Source organism: Neovison vison, chromosome 7, assembly GCF_020171115.1.
Source record: "Neovison vison isolate M4711 chromosome 7, ASM_NN_V1, whole genome shotgun sequence".
NCBI classification, from domain to species: domain Eukaryota; kingdom Metazoa; phylum Chordata; class Mammalia; order Carnivora; family Mustelidae; genus Neogale; species Neogale vison.
Genome location: NC_058097.1, coordinates 200,834,067 through 200,853,405, shown reverse-complemented (window position 1 = coordinate 200,853,405; position 19,339 = coordinate 200,834,067). Strand labels below are relative to the sequence as shown.

The 19,339-nt window shown below is 52.1% G+C and overlaps 3 protein-coding genes across 4 annotated transcripts; 1 reads left to right on the top strand and 2 right to left on the bottom strand.

The window, feature by feature from the left end:
• Positions 1-507: 507 nt before the first annotated feature.
• CST6 (cystatin E/M) lies at positions 508-1,972 on the bottom strand. The gene is made up of 3 exons (XM_044259723.1): positions 1,670-1,972; positions 1,033-1,158; positions 508-698 (listed from the first exon to the last, which is right to left on the bottom strand). Exons 1-3 carry the CDS (start codon positions 1,913-1,915, stop codon positions 612-614), a joined length of 459 nt encoding a protein of 152 aa, XP_044115658.1. The 5' UTR covers positions 1,916-1,972; the 3' UTR covers positions 508-611.
• Positions 1,973-8,040: 6,068 nt separating this feature from the next.
• Positions 8,041-9,650, bottom strand: BANF1 (BAF nuclear assembly factor 1). 2 transcript variants are annotated; one of them, XM_044259724.1, is made up of 3 exons: positions 9,553-9,650; positions 8,799-8,936; positions 8,041-8,550 (listed from the first exon to the last, which is right to left on the bottom strand). In XM_044259724.1, the coding sequence occupies exons 2-3, from the start codon at positions 8,919-8,921 to the stop codon at positions 8,404-8,406; spliced, it is 270 nt and encodes an 89-aa protein (XP_044115659.1). In that variant the 5' UTR covers positions 8,922-8,936; positions 9,553-9,650; the 3' UTR covers positions 8,041-8,403. The 2 variants fall into 2 exon arrangements, with proteins under 2 accessions (XP_044115659.1, XP_044115660.1); XM_044259725.1 differs by lacking the exon at positions 9,553-9,650 and adding an exon at positions 9,260-9,318.
• Positions 9,651-9,739: 89 nt separating this feature from the next.
• Positions 9,740-14,705, top strand: EIF1AD (eukaryotic translation initiation factor 1A domain containing). Its single transcript, XM_044259722.1, has 6 exons — positions 9,740-10,230; positions 11,302-11,479; positions 11,626-11,734; positions 11,835-11,943; positions 12,115-12,162; positions 12,666-14,705. Exons 2-6 carry the CDS (start codon positions 11,393-11,395, stop codon positions 12,808-12,810), a joined length of 498 nt encoding a protein of 165 aa, XP_044115657.1. The 5' UTR covers positions 9,740-10,230; positions 11,302-11,392; the 3' UTR covers positions 12,811-14,705.
• The last annotated feature ends 4,634 nt before the right edge of the window (positions 14,706-19,339 follow it).

Sequence of the window (19,339 nt, the reverse complement as noted above, 5' to 3'; positions counted from 1 at the left end):
GTCCTTGAAAGCCACCGTCCCAGCCCTCATGGCCTCTTGGCCGGTGGGGGCTCTGGTACGACTGGCCCGCAGGCAGGTATGGGAACCTCGCAGGTGGGGAGCTCAGCGTCCTGGGGCCTGGCTGCCTGGACCCGGCCTGTGCTACCCTGGGTCATCCTGGGAGCCAAGAGGGAGCAGAGCTCAGGCCCGCCTCAGACAATTCACAGACTCCGGCCCCTGTTGGCTCTTGGGGCGTCCTTCTCCCGAGACTTGGTCTCCCACCCCTTCACGCTGAGGATACTGAGTGCTTAGAGGTCTGATTCTCTGGGTCTGCGATGCTGGGGTGTTTGGAGAACCGCACATTTGGGGCCTGAACCCTGCACCGTCAGCACTGTATGGGCTGAGACAACAGCAGCTCAGCAGAGGGTGGGAGGGGCTGTCTTTGGCCTGGGAAGGGGGTGCTGCCACGAGTGGGCTTGAGAGAAGGGGGGTCCGGGGGGGAGGGGTGAAGCACTCCGGAGAGGCCAATGCAAGAAGCAGTGCCAGCAATTTATTGTGACAGGTACATCCCTGGACCTGAAGTGCCTTCCCGCCCGTGCCCCGCCGCCCCCGGCCCCCATGCCCCGAGGGGTCTATGATATGGTCACGCAGTTGTGCTTCAGAAGCTGGGAGGAATTCTGCCAGGGGACCACTAGGATCTCGAAGTCACAGCGCAGCTTCTGCAGGGAGAGAAGGAGGGGTGAGTCTGGGTCCCAGGCCCGACTGCCCGCATTGCCACCCTCAGCCCGCGACGCTCCACTCTGCGACAGAAACAATCACTAGGCCAAACGGACAGTGAGTCAAATGGGCAGGACTAGATCCCAGATCCTTCTAGCCCAGTCCAGTGAGGGAGAAGTCCCTGTCTCCTCCTCTCCGCACCCCACCCTGGCCTGGGTGCTGAATCATCCAGGAGACAGGGACAGGTTCAGCCAGATATCAGCCAGGCCAGCCAGACCGGTTCAGGCCGGACACCCCCTGGCCGTGACGCCGGGAAGTGGGGTGCAGGCCTATTACCTCCTCCTGCACTCCTGTGGCAAAGGGGCAGGTGGCGATATCCACGCCGTCTCCAGTGGCCATGTTCTTGCGACAGGCTGTGCTCCCCATATCAACAGTCAGGTAGTACTTGATGCCGGCCACCAACTGGGGACGGAAGGGACGGAAGGCACGAGCCGGTTAGGAGTGCCTAGGAGTGCTGACAGACTACCCAGACTACCCTTGACGGAGACCTTGCACCTCTCTCCATGTTGCGCACGCTGGCCTGTGCCTCCGGATTCAGACCCTGGAGCAGTGAGTTCCGGTGCGGGTCCCCTCGGAATGGGACAGAGGCCTGGGCCACACAGGACACTGAGAGCCGGGTGTGCACAGGCCCTGAAGCCCCATCCCTCACTCCCCTCTCCCCAGTCCAACCCCCAGGGCGGTGGCTAGTGGGAGGCTAGAGAGTCCCTGCTTAATTAAGTCGGGGCTAGATCCAGTCTGTTGAAATCTAGAGAGGTTGTTCATAACAAATTATTGGCATCATTCAATTTACAAAATACATTGTATTAAAATGTCCCGAATGCTCTCCTGGCATCCCCTTAACCTGGCCCCAGCTGGGATGCCTCCCTGGCCCGGTCCCTGCCTGGCCCCCAGCCGCCCCTCTGCCTGGCCGCACCTGGCTCTGCGCCTTGAGGATGTTGGTGTCCCGGAAGTAGTAGAGGCTGTTGCTGCCCATGTTGTAGCTGGCCACCGCCGCCTGGGCCGCCTTCTGCACCTGAGGGTCGCTGGGAGACAGGTCCCTGCGGCCACCTATGAGACCCTCCCCGGAGCGGGGGCGGGCACAGGCATTGTGGAGGAACGCCAGAAGGCAGAGCGCGAGCAGGCCCAGGCACAGGGCCCGAGGGAGGCTCGGAGTTGCCATGGCCTGGCAATGCCTGGTCCCCCTGCGCGACCCGCTTTTTACCTGCGCAAATGCCCCGCCCACCCCGCGCCCCCGCGGCGGGGCAGGGGAGGGATCACAGAGCCTGGGCGGGTCTGAGAGGCCTCCTCCCTTCTGCCTGAGGGGCCAGTGGAGGCCTCCCCCACCTGCGTCCAGCGATGCTGCCTTACCCTCCAGGGACTCGGCCGCCCCCCTCCCCCGACGGTGAGGAAAAGCACAGGGACAGTCCCCAGCAGGTGCTCACCATGCAGACGGTTCGTGGAAGGCCCACCCAGTAGGAAACACCAACAACTATAAGCGAACTGTAACTATTGCCACCATTTACTAGCTGTGTAACCTGGGAGAAACTACTTATCGGCTCGCTGCCTCCGTTTCCCTCTCTGTAAAATGGGTTGCTGTGAGGACACAACAGGTTAAGTGCTTAGAGAAGGCTCGGTCCTGCAGGAAAGGAGACTAGTATGCTGCGCCGGGCAGTGTTTGACCCTCATAGCCAGGAATGGAAGTTAGTCATGTTTCCACTCCATGAAGAGGAAGAAAACAGGACACAGAGAGAACAGATTTACCCAAGGATGCAGATAGGAAATAGTAAATGATGCCACTGGCTCTTGAGCCCAAGCCGTCGAACCCAAATCTGTGCTCTCAAACCAGACTGAGCCCACAGGATGCAGGTGGCCAGAAAGAGGGGCGTGTGTGGAACCGGGCTCTGCCCTTTACTGACCAGTGAATTGGACGCCTCCCTTGGCCTCCCAAGGTCTCACTGTCATCCCTCTGAGGAAAGGGGACAACTCCTACCTGCTAAGGTTATTCTGATATTAATGCCTGGGGACTGCTCCCCCCCCCACCCCCGCAAACAGTGGAGGCAGGAGGTGGCAGGAAGTAGGGTGCTGTGAGTTTTTTAGGAAAATCTGGTTTAATGAACAGCAAGGAAGTAACTCCCACAAGGAGTCTGAATCTTGGTGGAATTCCTTATCCACGTTTTAGGGTTCAGTGTAGCTTGTACTTTTCATCACATCTTACTGAGGGGAGGTGGGGCTTTTTGCCCTGGGGATCTTGGGGACGCGGAGGGCCTCCAAGGATCTCGCTTGGGGCTTGGAAGACGAGGTGCTTTACTGCACCTGACAGACCGTTGGCAGCTGGTATGGTGATGAATATTCTAAGCAGGCAGAATTCTCGGCCTCTCAGAACCCCAGGGCCGGGAAGGGCAGTGATTTCCTCTCAAGGAGACCCGGACTGGCTGTTCCCCACCCCCTCGGCCCAGCTGTGAAAGCCAATTTGGGATTCCGGGGAAGTCACAAGTTGCAGGCTCAGGTGTCTGCCTTAAAGGGACAGAACCCAGATGGCGGGAGAGCTGGCTCAAGTGTGGCTTCATGACGAGGCCAAGGCCAGGAGAAACCCAACCTGAGACCCTGGGATGAGGTCAAGAGGCCGTGCAGAGTAGAGGAGGGAGAGGCAGTCTCCTGGGGCAGCAGCAGTGGCGGGGGGGGGGGCACGCTCCGGGGGCTCCCAGGCCTGCTTTGCCATTACTTGGAGCTCAGCCATGGCCACACTTACCTCCAACAGCTCCCTGGAAAACTAGCCAAGGTCTGGTCTCTGATTCACTAAGGGCCAATGCGTCCCTAGCTCACTCGCCCCTCTGCCGCCGCCGTGCAGATGAGTACTACAGGCTGTACCACAACCTAACAGCCTCCAAAGACCTTTCCCCCACCGGTCTCGCATCAGCACTCTTGGGCAGTAAGCCTCCAGGACGTTAATCGGAAAGGTCAGGTCACTTGTCTAAGGTCACACAGCTAGTATGGGCAAAGAGGGATGGGGAAGGGAAATCACGCTTCCGCGTGCCAGGCCTTGCACCAGGGTCTCCACACCCTTGCTCATCCTCATAACTGCTCGGCAGAAGCTGTTTTACTAGGGGGTTGGGGGGCCAAAGCGAAAGTGTCAGTGGTGGGCCTGGCGGCACCCGTGTTTCAGCCTCCTAGTGTGCGAGTCCTGGACCTCTCCGTGGGGATATGCGGTAGGCTGTGTAGGGGGAGGCTCCCTGGGCGCAGGAGTGCCCTAAGAGGATTTCCCCAGGGCTGTGGGTCTCATCTGGAGAAGAGTCTGGACTCCATGCTACCTGGACCCCCGTGACTTCCAGAAGGAGGCCTAGGCCAGGTATGAGCTCAGGGTTGGCCACCCCTACTGGCCATAGGGCGCAGTCTCCCATTTTTTTACTGTGGCCCGGGCATCCCGATCTGGGTTGCCCGTGGCAGCCCCTTCTTGCCTCTGGCCAAAGAGTCTTGCTGACAGGGGACGGCCCTTGACATCCTTGTCACCCCTAGGAGGAGGCTACTCAGGGCTGGTGTCCTGTCCCCAGAACCCTCCTCTCTGAACTTTCCGCTGGCTGTGGCTATCCCCTCCCCGGCACTCTGCTCCCCTTTCCCTGACCACATCCCAGGAAGGAGACATTAAGGCAAAGAAAACTGCAGTCAGATCCCATGGGATCATGACTAAAACTCCCATCTGTGGAGCGGCGCTCCTAAGTGCCAGGGGCTTTCTTCATTAGCTGCTGGATTCTCTACAAAGCTGCACCAGGTGGCCGAGGAGATACGGCTCAGAGCACGGAGCGATGCGCTCTGGGTTGCACAGCAAGTCAAGGAGGAACTGAGATCAGAACCAGGTCTGGCGGGCTCCTTCAGGCTATTATCAGTCAAGGCCAGGGGTGACAGTAGAAAGAGCCCTGGGTCCCTGCAGGGAGGGGCCAAGCAGGAAAGAGGTTGATAGTCATGAACACAGACTCTCGGCCTTTAAGACCCTCCGAGCTGCTACGGGGCGAAGTGGGGAGGTGTGTCTTGGGCTTGTGTCCATCCTGTAGCTTCTCCTCACTTTCCTCTGGGGGCAGTGGGACCCCTGCAGTACCCCAGAGCATGGGAGCTGGGGTCACTCCAAGCTCTGGGCCACATCTGAGCACTCATGACTAGACTGGTTGAGGGGTCCAGTTCTGGCTGGGGACAAGGCACACTGGCCAATATTTGCTGACTTCCATGCCCCTGGCCAGGCACAGCCTGTTGAGCAGTTTGGGGGCTGACTTTTTTTTTTTTTTTTTTTTAAGATTTATTTGCTGGGGAAGGGGCAGAGAGAGAGAGAGAGAGAGAGAGAGAGAGGAAGAAACAGTTTTAAGCAGACTCTGGACCAAGCACAGGGCGGGACATGAGGCACAATGTGGGGCTTGATCTTATGACCCTGAGATCACAACCTGAGCTGAAACCAAGTCAGACGCTTAACGCACTGCATCACCCAGACACCCCCTGGGCTGACACGTAACTAACCTCCTACCAGTCGCCACACGGGTCTGCTTTCTCCAACACTCTGGGCCTTGGTCCCTGTGTCCTGCAGGCTAAGTTGGGGCTGGATCTCTGAAGCCACACTGTCCTATGGTACATTCTAGAAGCCCTTTGTCTCCTGCTGCTCTAGGACTGAACCAGGAACTTGTGTGGGATGCACTCAAGGGTCCAGATAAAGGGTTTCAATCTACCGAAGTGTTACACAAACAGCCTGAGCTCCAAGCGAGAGGTGAGAAAGTAGGCCCCAGCCCCCTCAGAGATAGAGCCTGTGGGCGAGGCAGGGAAGAGCTCTCGGGAAGAAGCAGAGGCAGCACAGCCCACAGGCTTCGGCTGGGTGGATCCCAGTGCCAGAACCACAAGAGGTAAAACCTGACAATGAGCACGGGCAGGAGCCACAGGCAGGCTGCTGTGGAGGAGGGGGGAGTCTGCTTCCCCCCCACCCCACCCTGAGCATCAGTGACAATCCGGCAGTATCAGCACTGAGGAAGGGGAAGGCCATGGCCCTGCCAAGCTGCTGCCGGAGTACACCAGGCCCATGCAACAGCATCACAACACAAAGGGTGAGCAGACCCTGAGGCGACCCTGGTCCCATCCAGGAGAGCATCAGAAACACAGGCTGGTACTCTAGGGAGAGTCTCAATTACCAGCCCAGTCTGGGAGTCAGGCCGGCACTCTCTCAGGAAGTGGGGGCCCTCCCAGGAAGTGGTAACACAAACTGGGCCCTGCTTGGGCCACCTGGTACTCGTTCAGACCCAGCCCTGCACTGAACCCTCATTCCTACCGTAACCATCAGGATCTCCAACTACTCACACAATTGTTCTCTTCCTGGGGCTTCACTTTTGGTTTCCTTTTTATCCTTCTACTAACCAGAGATGTAGCTAATATTCAGAAAAGCACACAGAATCTGTTTTGTTACCACCACACAGGTTAAGGCTTGGAAGCTGCCACCCCCACGCCCAAGGCCCCCCATGCCTCACACCTGCCTCCTTCCCACAAAGGTCACCACACTTTTCTACTCCTGATTTTTGCAGTAAGCATTTCCTTGCTTTTTCTAGCTTTACCGCCGACAGAGATGACTGAGTAAGGATCTACTTGTTAACTTCACATGAATGGACTCACACTATTGAACATTTTGTTTGCTTGGCACTGAAATTCACCTGCCACTTGTTCATTTCCGATGGTATGGACAGCCATTGCGGGTTGTTCTGAACAAAGCCACTGTGAACACGCATTGAGGGGCAGGTCTGCGGGTGTCCCTGGAAACAGTCCCAGGAGTGGAATTGCTGGGTCACAGGACAGGTCTTATCTTCAGCTTCACTGGAAAATGCCCGACTGTTTTCCTGAGGCTTCAGGCCAATCTCCACTCCCACTAGCTGGGCGTCGGACACGGCTGCTCCGTTCCCTCATCAGCACTCAGGACTGTTTGACGTGAGCGTTTCTGCCAGCGATGATGGCATCTCACTTACGTTTCCGATTATTGCTGTGACTGACCACCTTTTCCCGAGTTCATGCCCGCATCTAGGTGTTCCTTTCGTGGCTGCCTTTCAGGTGTTTTACTCTTTTTTCTATTGTGTTGTCTGCCTTGTCTTGATCACAGTCACCTTCCTTGGATGCAGTCCCGTGTTGCTTGTGTTTACTGCAAATCCCTCTCCCACCCCACGGCCAGCACCGCCACCCTCTTTGTGGTTATCTTCAGACAAATAAAAGGTCTATTAACGGAGTTGAATTTATCAACTTTTCCTTAATTTTTCCATACCCTGAGCACGAGAACCTTCCCGTGGTTTCCCAAGTTTTGCATTTAATATCTGTCGGTCTCTCCTCACCAGACTGTGAACCCTCTGAGAATTCTAGAAGCCAGTAGTTCCTTGACGATGCTCTGCAGAAGGAAGGAAATCCAGGCAGGGCTGGTTGTACATAAGCAGCATTTCAGCTGATCCTTACCACCTCATTTTCCAAGTGGGGAAACAGAGGCTCGGAGAGGCCAAGTGACATGACCAGGGAACAAGAGCCCTGGGTCCCTGCAGGGAGGGGCCAAGCAGGAAAGAGGTTGATAGTCATGAACACAGACTCTCGGCCTTTAAGACCCTCCAAGCTGCTTGGACAAAGGGCCCTCAGGTATATGGGTTTTAGAGTTACACTTTGAGAACCAAACTGGCTCCTTCCTAGCAGTAAATCCACAAATAACTCAGTCTTTCTGAGCCTCTGAATTCCTCACCTATAAAAGAGAAAATAATTATTTATTACTGTGGGAGAAAGAAATGTTTGCAAAGATCTCAGCCATGGGCCTGGTTCATATTGAGTGTTCAACAAAGACCAGGACAAAAATGTACCCAACATGTAACTCATTCACAGCTGTGATGTCCATGTTCTTTCTGCCTCCTTAAGAGAGCCAAGGAGATGACCAGAGCCCTGCCCATTCCTCCCAAAGGCCAGGAGAGCCCATGATGATTGTCAGGTGAACTCTAACCCACATTTGATCCACCCTCTTCCTGGAATCCGACTCCCACTGACTTTTCCACCAGGTGCTACCTAGCCCAGCTGTTGACTCAGCTGACATCTGGAACATCACAGCCCACCCAGATCCCAGAAGGGGACAACCCACGCTCTCTGCCAGATTACTAAGGGATACTCCAAGGCACCTGCCTGAGGCCCACGTGGCTAGGGTGGCTGCCCTCCAGAGCGGGAAGGAAGCTGCCAGTTTCGATCTGTGCTGATAAGGTGTGTGGCAGACCTAGTCAGTCCTGGGGCAAGTCCCAGCCCACCTGCTTTTCAACACCTAAAGCCCAGTCATGAAGGCCACTGACTTTATTGATTTAAAAAACTTTACAAGGACAGTGACTATTCCGCCGAAAAAAGGAGCCAAATAGCGTAAAACAGACCAGTGGGGGTGGGGGTGAGGGAAGGGCCAGGAATCCACTCGGAAAAGCCGATAATTGTTGACATGAAACTAGCAGGGGAAGGAGAAGGGAGATGCATGCAAAAAAGTTGAAATGGTGGGGGAGAGAACTCCCAAAAGACCTTGAAGTACATCAAAAGTGAGTACGACAACAGCAATCTCTTCCTTTGTAGAGGACAGGGGAGGAGTCCCCATGCAGCTGCAAACTCTGGAGACTCGATGCTGGGGCTAGGGGCTGGGGGCTCCCCAAGTGAGCCTCACAAAAAGGCGTCGCACCACTCTCGAAGGCACCCAAAGCAGTCCCGGGACTGCTTGGCATTGGCACCACATGTGTCCTTCAGCCATTCCCGGAAGAGATCTTCATCTTTCTTTAGCACCAGAAACTGGCCAAGGACCACATAGGCCTGCAAAACAGGCAAAGTAAAGGGCATGCTGCTGAGTGCTCTGTGGGACTAAGAAAGAATGAGAAGGCCACTTCGTGGCATTCAAAGCACATGAGCCTAGAAGTAGGGGAGGCGGTGGCTGTCTCTTCACATCACACATCAATAGCCACCCCCAACAGCTACTCTCGCTTTCCTCACTCCCAAAGCACCAGAAAACACTGCAGTCCACCACCCCCAGCCCTTCCCAGGTGCATGCAGCCTGCCCACACCTTGTCAAAGCCCCTTTCCTCCAGCTTCTTGCCCAAGACTTCACCAATCCCGGCCAGGCTCCCCACTGGCTTTTCCCCCATGGGCTCTGCCACGAAGTCTCGGTGCTTTTGGGAGGTTGTCATCTTGATCAGCTGAATCTGGGAATCCCAAGAAAAGGGAGTTAGGGCTGAAAACCGGGAACTCCCAAGAGACCAGGGCAATGTTTTGTTATGAGAAAGCGGAACCAGCCATTATGGCTGCTAACTCAATTCTCATCAGTTCACGAATGTGAGAACTTGGAAGTCCAAGAAGAGCCCCTCCCCCCCGCCCCGCTATGCAAAAGAATGGTTCTGGGTCCTCCCTGAAACTGTCACTCTCTCTGTGACCTTGGCTGGCTAAGAAGGCACTGAGCCCTCCTAGAGCGGCTCCCCGGCCTGAAAAGCAAACGATGGGTCTCTAGGCCCCGCTCGCCCGCACGCACCGCTCAGAAAGCGCGGGCCGCGGAGAGCGTAAACCTGCTCCTTCAGCCCCTCGGGGTCATCGCTCAGGCTCATCGCTCAGGCTCCCGCCCAGCCCCGCCCGCCGGCCCCGCCCACCTGCCCGCCCTCTCCACGCGCCGCCGCGCCGCGCCCCGCCCTCTCCCCGCACGGCGGCCCGGGCCCTCTCCGAAGGCGCATCTTCTGGCCCGCTGCGGCGCCGAGGTCCCTCACCTCCCCCCCTCCCCGCGGCCCCTCCCGCCTCCAGCTCGGGGCCTGCTCCGCGGGGAGCGCTCACCAGCAGCTCCGGCTTCTGTAACGGCTCCTCCCGCCACCCGGCTGCTCCCAGCGATACCTCAACACACTAGAACTTTCTTCCACTTCCGCTTCCGGGTCGCCTCACGAGCTGCCTTTAAAAAAAATTCCGAGTTGGGCACTTCTAGCCGCACAGAGCCATAGAGATGAGGCGCCCCCGACCTCAACGGCGCCCTCAGTGAGCACCGCTTTCGGGTCGTCTTGCGGGAAGCCTGGCTGCCTTCTATGGTCTCGCTTCTCGGGCAGCATATCCGGTCTCAAGGAGCTGAGGCCTTCGAGAAAACTCCATCGCCCGCTGGGCGGCATCGGGAACTCAAGAACTTAGCCTTGGCCGACCGGGCGGGGGGAAGCGTTTGAGGGACGGACAAGGCAGGGGAGGGTGGCCGATAGGCTTCCGGTATAGTATCGGAAGTACGGTGCTCGGAAGGGTCCGACTCCGGAGGGCTCCTGTCGTCCTCGTCGTCACCGGGCTTGGAGGAGTCAAGAAGGAGTCGGAGGCGCGGGGGACTTGAGTCTACGTCCACGCCAGTGTGGTGGCCGCCGGCCCTTTTCTGTGCCCTCGTTGACTCAGCTGCGAAGTGAGTCGTGGGCGAGCTTCTCTGTGTCCAGCCTGGAGAACGAGGTCGTTCGGGCAGTGCCCGTGGGCGACGAGGGCGAGAGAGTAAGTGTGGGTCTCTCTCTTTCTTTTAAGCAGTCCTTTTTAAGATGACTTATTTGACAGAGACACAGTGAGAACGGGAACACAAGCTAGGGGAGAGGGAGAAGCAGGCTCTCCGCTGAGCAGGGAGCCCGACGCTGGGCTCGATGCCAGGACCCTGGAATCATGACCTGAGCGGAAGGCAGCCGCTTAACGACTGAGCCACCCAGGCGCCCCCGTGGGTCTCTCTCTGAGCGTCTCTCCTCCAGCATAGGGAGGAGGGCAGGGGACGGCAGCTGGAGCTGACGCTGAGGAGTGTGCTTTGGGAAGCTGTCTGCCCGGGTGGTACCAGCCCTTGTCTCCTCAGTACCCGCGTCAGAAATCTGGCCGGCGCCGCAGACCAAGCCGGCTTACCAGACCTTTTGTTAACTCGTTTTAACTCGTTCTTGGCAGGGACCCTCGCTCTGAGTCTCCTAAGTGGCTTCTGGCTGTAGTGTTTTAAAAAAACAAAACAAAACAACAGCATCTGTGCTGTGTGGCTGTGAGACACGTGCGATGTACAAACGTGTGAGGAAGATACTGTTTATCGCACCTTCCTTCCCCAGCGGTTGTCAGAATGACTTCTGCAGAACATGTATTTAGTTTCTGTGATTATGTCAATACTTACAATAAGAGGGTGGTTTTTTTTTTTTAAGATTTTATTTATTTATTTGAGAGCGAGAGCACAAGCAGGGGGAGGGACAGAGGGAGAAGGAGAAGCAGACTCCCCACTGAGCAGGGAGGCTGATGTGGGGCTCCATCCCAGGACCCTGGAATCATGACCTGAGCGGAATGCACAGGTTTAACCAGCTGAGCCACCCAGGCGCCCCTCACGGGAGTTGTTTTTATGTGCCATTTGCTGTATTAAGTGCTTAGTTTGCGTTATTTTATTCTACTAACAGTGATGGGAGTTAGCTGTTCTTTTTCTCTGAAGCTAGAGAAGTTGAACAGCTAGGAAATAGCCAAGGTATTGAATCCTAGTAATTGGGTTTTCGAGCTCACATTCTTAACCAGGACACAGTCACTTCTCAGTAAAAGGTCTCTCTCCATCTCCAGAACAGTCCTGGGTTTGAGCTTGCCATCCACGAAACTCAGGAGGAGGAGCTGACAGTCTCTGCGTCCCTCAGCCCCTGCAACAGGACCCAGCATGTCTCAGGCCACCAAGAGGAAGCATGTGGTGAAAGAGGTGCTGGGGGAGCACATGGTGCCCTCTGACCAGCAGCAGATCGTGAGGGTGAGTGGCATGGGGCACAAGCTGCCCTGCCTCCCCCTCCTTCTAGTCCCCTTGGGCCCCTAGGACGGGGGTAGGACGCAGCACAGCTCACTGGATATTTGAGCTAAGCGATGAGGCTCATTAATTCTGGGTCTCTCTTGGAGCAGGTGCTCAGGACGCCTGGGAACAATCTGCATGAGGTGGAGACGGCCCAGGGGCAGCGCTTCCTGGTGAGCATGCCCTCCAAATACCGGAAGAACATCTGGATCAAGAGAGGTGAGAGAGGCAGCCCGTAGGAGACAGCTGCTTCCTGTCGGCTTGGCCTTCCCCACTACAAGCGGGATCTGCTGTGTTTTTTCTTCTTTTTTACCTGCAGGGGACTTCCTCATTGTTGACCCTATTGAAGAGGGAGAAAAAGTGAAGGCTGAGATCTCCTTTGTGCTCTGCAAAGACCACGTGCGCTCTCTACAGAAGGAAGGGCTCTGGTAGGGTAGTTACTTTGGTCATTGGCTGTCTCATTTCTGGGGAGACTGATTTTCTAGCTGTGAAATTGGAGGAGGGAAGGTCATGGCATCCTAGGCAGGGACAGCTCGAAACAGGTTTTGTGCTGGTCTAGTTTTGTCTCCTTTCTGACCCCGGCTCTTCTCTTGGTGCAGGCCTGAGGCCTTCTCAGAAGTGGCTGAGAAACACAACAACAGGAACAGGTGAGAAGGCTTGGGACAAAAAAATGGGGGTTCAGGCCTTGGCGCCTTGAGGAGGAAATAGAAACATTCTTCCTATGTAGAGGCCCTGGTAGATGCTCCTAAGTATGTGGTTGGGAGTACGGCTTGGAAGTCCCATGTCCCGGGTTGAGATCATGGTGTTGCCTCTTGTAAATGAATGATTTTAAGTAGGTCACTTGATCCCTTAAGCCTAGATTTCCTCGTCTATAAAGTGGGAGCTTTGTGAGGATTAAAGGAGTTAATGCTTGTAAAATTGCTTAGTATAATACTTGCTATGTGGTATGAGTGTCCTGAGCGTTAGCTCGTGGTTGTAGAATCCTTATTATTAAAGCCAGTGGTTTTCGCAGACTTCGGAGGTGAGGTGGAAGGTGGTCTTTAGTCAGTCTTTCTTGACCATGTGGTCTTCCTTTTTGTGGGGCTCCTTGATTGCAGATCTAGTTTTTCTAGAAGACATTGGGTTAACCCTGTCCGTTTTCCCCGTGCAGACAGACTCAGCCAGAACTCCCAGCAGAGCCACAGTCCTCAGGAGAAGAGTCCAGCTCTGAAGACGATTCCGACCTCTTCGTTAACACCAACCGCAGACAGTATCATGAGAGCGAGGAGGAGAGCGAAGAGGAGGAGGCGGCCTGAGTCCCTGGATCCACTTCTCTTGCTCAGAGACTAGTTCTTGGCTCCTCTGAGCTTGGACATTCTCAGGGTGCTCTGCGGATCTTCCCCCCGGGATGGGGGACAAGGCCGGACCCCCCCCTCTCTGAACTGACCTTTTGCTCAAGGAGAATTAAACCCCCGGTGGGTGATGACTTGTGCCGGTGTCTGAGTGGCTCTCTAGAGGGAGGAGGGACTCGTGGTGAAGTGAAAAACTGCTCCTTGGTGGGTCCCTCAGGTGCAGGTCCTAAACGAGCAGGAAATGGGAATGGCTGGAACTTTTCCTAGATTCTCTCTCTCATTGGGCCATCAGTGAGCACCAGGCCCTGTGCTGTGCCTTCTTGGATGTATTTAATAGAAACTCGGAACAATCCATCTGTATTATTTGCTGGTAATTAATACTGACTCAGGCATTCAGGAACACAGCTCTAGGACCTAGTGCCCTACCTCTAAGAGACACTCAGGACAAATTTCATAGCACCTGGTAAGCTGCTTTTCCTGGCTTTCTGCTCGCCGTCTGCGGGTGCACCGCCTCCATACTGCTGCGTACATCACTCTGCTCGGTAGCCTCTTTGAGGCTGCTCTGTCAACTCCGCAGCTTTCCTGCAAACCACCTCATCCCACTTCTTTGAAGCTTTCACCACTGGTTATATACACTTTCTTCGTTGTTGGCATTGATCTTCTAATCACTGTTCACACCCTGAACAGTTTATCTCCTGGCTTCGAGTCTTCCAGCCCTGCTTCTGCTGGCATTTTCTCCATCCCATGGATGGTCCGCTCAACACCATGGCCCCCTAGTTCCTTGTCTTCCTCTCCAGGCTGCTGCCTACCTCATTAGTCACTCCCTGACCTCCCGCCATTGATAGGAATTGCGGCCCCTTTTGAATTCAAGTATCTGCAGTCACCACCTCTGGCTTTCTGGCTTGCTTGCTCCACTACCTCCTCTGTGACTACCTCCTCTGTATCTTCGTCTGCTGCAACCCCACCCCCACCCCCGCCACCCACCACACACATTCTTCCCATTACTGTCCTATCTTCACTTCCCTCCTTGTGCAACGTGGATTCCATCCACACCCTCCACTTCCTCATTTCCCTCCCCTGTACTTATCCAGTAAGACTAACCCTGGCCAACGCAGCTGTCCACGTCTGGGCCTGTGCTCAAGTAACTGCTAGAGAAAACAGCTTACCTAAATTCATAATTATAAACCTCAGGTGGACACTGAGCGCTGCCTATAGATCTCTGGGATGTCCTGTTTCACAGCTTGTATGTTGTCTACCAATTCTGCCTTCCCCTGTAAGGTATTGACCACACACTTCGTTAAGAAATTGTAGCCATTGGAGGGAACTCTCACCTGCTCATTACCAAGCCTACAGATGTGCTTCTGGGTTGTCTTGTCTTCAACTTCCCTGTGTAACACAGTGGGACTTAAACCTTTCCTATTGTGTTTTGGAGCATGTCTGTCTTCTTGCTTAAGGAGTTCATGCGCGTTTTGTTTTTTCCCTTTCTACTGAATCTTTTAGCATCAGAGGTGCTGTGGACTCTCCCATCTAAAACACAATCTGAAGGACTTGTCACTGGTCGCACATCCTTTCCAGCTACGGCTTCGTGTTATCTGCTTCTTGGTCACTTTCCCTCCTATTAGCTTAGTATAGCTTTAAACGTATACATGTCTATATTTGTGTGTATGTGTATATATACAGAAAACTTCAGATGAGTTAAGAATGTGTACATGTATCTAACTTGTCTGAAATTTATTTTTTATGGGAGGCAAATTTTTTTTTTTCTAAAGGGGTAGTCATTTATCTCTATACCATCTATTGAATGAGTCTTTCTTTACGGATTTAAAACACCTTTTTAAAATAAACTAAATTCCTGCAAACTCTCTCTGGAGTTTCCCATCTGTTCTGTTGATGTAAGTGCACGTGCCATGTTTCATGGCAGGCCTCGGAATCTCCGAACTCTTTCCTGCCCCACCGTTACTTGAACACTTTGTATTGTTCCTTACACCAGGACCTTGTCCATTTCCATTTAAAAAGTCTGCTGAGATTTTCATTGGCAGGGTTTTAAATCTCAGAGCTTGATGTGGAGAAAAATGCTATCTTAACAGTTTTGAATTTTCGTATCCGGAAACGGAGTGTGTATGTGCTTTTGTAAGGCTATTTTCATATGGTTCTTTCTGGTTCAATTTAGTACTAGGAATTTTTAGAGTTATTTGTTGTTATGAATGCGATCTTTTGACATTACATTTCTGACTGTTACTGGCATTTAGGAAAGCTGTCTTTTTTCACCCAAGTTAATCCAATAAATTTTTTTTTTTTTTTAGATTTTATTTATTAGAGATCACAAGTAGGCAGAGAGGCAGACAGAGAGAGAGGAAGGGAAGCAGGCTCCCCGCTGAGCAGAGAGCCTGATGTGGGGCTCTATCCCAGGACCCTGAGGTCATGACCTGAGCTGAACGCAGAGGCTTTAACCCACTGAGCCACCCAGGTGCCCCAATCTAGTCAAAAATTTAAAAAACATTTTATCATTTATTTGACAGAGCAAGAGAGCACAAAGCGGGGGTTGGGTCAGAGGAAGAGGGAGAAGCAGACCGACTGCTGAGCAGGGAGCCGGATGCATACGGGTCTCCATCCCAGGACCTTGGGATCATGGCCTGAGTGAGCGGAAGGCAGACACTCAACAGACTGAGCCACCAGGCGCCCTCTAATGGAATTCTTTTGTGCTCATAGTTTTTCAGTTGATTCTCTTGGCTTTCCAGGCCGTCCAATCCTGTCCTACTGGTGGTTTTCTTTTTAGGGATCATGGAGGCCAAGGCCTTCAGTATAATGCTGGGTGGCACCCTCATTTTTCTCCCTGAGGGAACTGTTCTCAGGAGTCATGTAACAAAACTCTTGCCTTAGGAGCCTAATAGATAACCTTCATTAGGGCTAAAAATGTTTCCTTCTGTTCTTAGTTTACTGAAGGATTTCCCCCTTTATTTAATAGTGATGGGTTTCGAGGCTATAGAGATAACCGAAAGACTTCGTTTTATTATTGTGGTTCTTTCTATGGACAGACTTCCTTGCATTGAGCCATCCTTGCAATCTCATATAAACCCCCTCTCTTAGAGTTTGTTTGTTTCTTTAGTATTTTTATATTTATTCCTGGGACTATTTCACTTCTTATTTTAATGATCTCCCTGTCTCAATTTGGTAACAGTCTTATGCTAGCCTTGTAGAATGGACTTGGAGACAGTTAATCTTTTTTCTTGGTCCTCAAATAATTTGAAGAACAGGAGTTATGTGTTGCTTCAAAGTTTGGTAGGCTTTACTTATAAAAACATCTGTGTTTGGTTCCTTTTTAAGGAGTAGAGACTTGCCTGTCTTTTAATTCCGTGGCCTTTTGTCTGTTTGGGTTCTCTATCCTTGAGCCCATTTTGGCACTTTATATTTTTCTGTAGTCAGATTTCATCTGCATTTAAGTGTCTTCAGGCAAAAGGGTATACACAGTATTTGTATTATTTGGGAATTTGTTAGCTGTAAGTGACAAAATCTAACTCTAAACTAGCAGAAGCAAACGAGGGCTCATTGACCAAAAGTCTTAAGAGAAAGCTGTGGGCAGAGCTGATCGAGGACCACCATGCTTTCACCTGGGCTCCCTCTCTGTTTCTTGGATGATCTCCACTTTGCTAGGTGGGCCAATCTCGGGCTCCCTGCCATCATCTGCTGCAGGAAGCTTCGGGTTACCCTCAGTCCTTATAGGCAAAAAGTTCCTTTGTTAGCATCTGTGTATGTCATGGAAGACCATTGGGTCATCTTGGGTCACTGGCCCTCTCCTGAGCAAGCGCTGTGGGCAGAATAGGGAGGATGGGGTGAGTGGCAAATGAGCCAAGCCTGATCCATATGTACAACACGTGCTTCCTGGGGAATAGAGCAGTTCTCTTACCAGAATAAGGGGACAACAGGGGAGAGCAGATAAAACCAACAAACATTTGTCCTCCGTTTTGTGTATTTTATTTTCTCTGCAAGATGTCCACTTACGTTACTAGCTGTTCCTTCTGTTTCTTTGGGTTTGTTTGCTCATTTCTACCTTATTGAACTGCATGCTTCATTTCAGTCTTGTTTTCTTACGTATTTATGGCTACAAATTTTCCTCTAAGTACTCCTTTGACTGTTACCCGCTTGGTTATGTGGAGCTGTGGTTTTTTTGGCCTTACATCTGTAGGCCTGGCCTTAGGGTTTTGGTTTTCTCTAGCCCTCAGTGATTGTGTGATTTACCTAAGAGCCTCTATTTCCCCTCCCAAAACCTTTTCATCTCTACTTCTCCATCTCTTACCAGCCATTTAGCTCCTGTGGGTTGTAGCTAAGAATCCTGGAAGAGGTAGAGTACTTGTGTTCCCCAGCATCCTCCTGTTGGTCATTCTCTGAAGCTGAATCCCACTTCTCTCCTCCCAGCTTAGTGACAAATTCCAGTCATGAGTGAACAGATGTCCCCAGGTGAACTGAGCGTTTTTGTTTTTTGTTTTTTAATTTTTTAAAAGATTTTATTTATTTATTTGATAGAGACACAGTGAGAAAGGGAATGAGAGAGGGAACATAAGCAGGGTGAGTGGGACAGGGAGAGGCAGGCTTCCTGCCACGCATATATATGGGCCAAGGAGCACACACGGCAGTCTGAGCTAGCCACGTGTTTTTTCTCCTTGAAACTGTAAATGTGGTAAGAGACCTTGATGGTTTCTCACCATAAAACATCCTTGCATTCCTGGAATAAAAGAGGCATGATCTATTTTTCAAAAGATTGCTGGGTATTTGGGAGCAGTTTGGCATTCAGTCTCATAAGTGAGATGGTTTAAGTTTTTTTCTTTCCCATGCTGCCCTTCTTATATCAAGGTTATGCCGATCTGAAAACACGAGTTAGGGTGTCCTGTCTCTATTTTCATTACAAGCGTTTGTACCAGATTGGAATTTTGCATTTCCGAAATTTTTGGTGAAACTTGCTGTAAAACCAACTGTGCCTGGCATCTTTAGGTGGGTGGGAAGGTTTTTTAAAAATATACTTTCTTTAGAGAGAGTGCACACTAGCAGGGGAGGGACAGAGAGAGAGAGAGAATCCTCAGCAGGCTCCACACTCAGAGCCTGAGATCAGGACCTGAGCTGAAATCAAGAGTCAGCTGCTCAAGCGACCGAGCCACCCAGGCGCCCAGGGTGGAAAGACTTTTTAACTCTGGATTTTTGTTGATAATAGGTTGTTCGGGTTTCTGTTCTTGATACTAACAAGGAAAAGTATTTTCCTATTTCCTCATTTTATCTGCGTTTTGAAGTTTATTGCACGGAGTAATTTGCAGAATTGCTTTTTTTTGTCATCTTGACTGTATCCACAGTATGTCTTCTTTTTATATCTGATATGATTACACTTTCTCCTTTGAGTCCTGTCAGTCTTCGTAGACTCTTCTCATTCGGTCTTCAGAATACCAGCGTTTTGTTGTCATTCGTCCTCACTGTTGGCTTGTTTCTGTGTTGTAGATTTTTACATAGTTCCCCTGCCCTCACGCTTGCTTGGGTTCATTCTGTGGCTCTTATTCTAAATATACCCTTGAGGCTGGACACTCTGGCTTTACCTCCTACTCCATGCCAGCCTGAAGAAAAGCTGAAAGAACTGTGTGCCTTTTTTTTTTTCTTAAGATTATTTATTTATTTATTTGGAAGAGAGAGAGATCACAAGTAGGCAGAGAGGCAGGCAGAGAGAGAGAGGGGGAGGCAGGCTCCCCACTGAGCAGAGAGCCCGATGTGGGGCTCTATCCCAGGACCCTTGAGATCATGACCTGAGCTGAAGGCAGAGGCTTAATGCACTGAGCCACCCAGTTGCCCAGAACTGTGTGCCTTTTGGTGGGGCCACCGCTCTGTAACAAATGCCACCTTGTGTCTCTCACTGTGCACAACACACGTGGTTTGCACATGGAGTGGTCACGTCTCTAACCTCTTTTAATTTAGAACAGAAACCTTAATGGGTTTTTTTCCCCTATTAAATGGGCTTTTTAAACAAGAGCAGGTGAGTTAGCTTAGAAAAATGTCCCTCATTTGGATTTGTGTGATCGTTTTTGCATACTGAGATTTGGGTCAAACAATTTTGGCAAAAATAGCCCAGAACAGATATGTGCTTCTTTGCGTATCGAAAAGCACAGAAAGGAGAATGGCTAGTTATTGGTGCTGCTAATTTTGATCACCTGGTTAAAGAGATGGCTTCTAGATCATTTTTCTTTTTTAAAAGATTTTATTTATTCATTTATTTGTTTATTTATTTATCAGAGAGAGAGCAAGCACAAGTATGGGGAGCAGCAGGCAGAGGGAGAAGCAATCTCCCCGCTGAGCAAGGAGCCCAACACGGGGCTCGATCCCAGGACTCTGGAATCATGACCCAAGCTGAAGGTGGCTGCTTAACGGACTGAGCCACGCAGGGGTCCCCTAGATCATTTTTCTGTGAAGGTACTATTTTTCCTTTGTGGGACAGTCTTACCCTTTAAGGCCAAAATGTTCT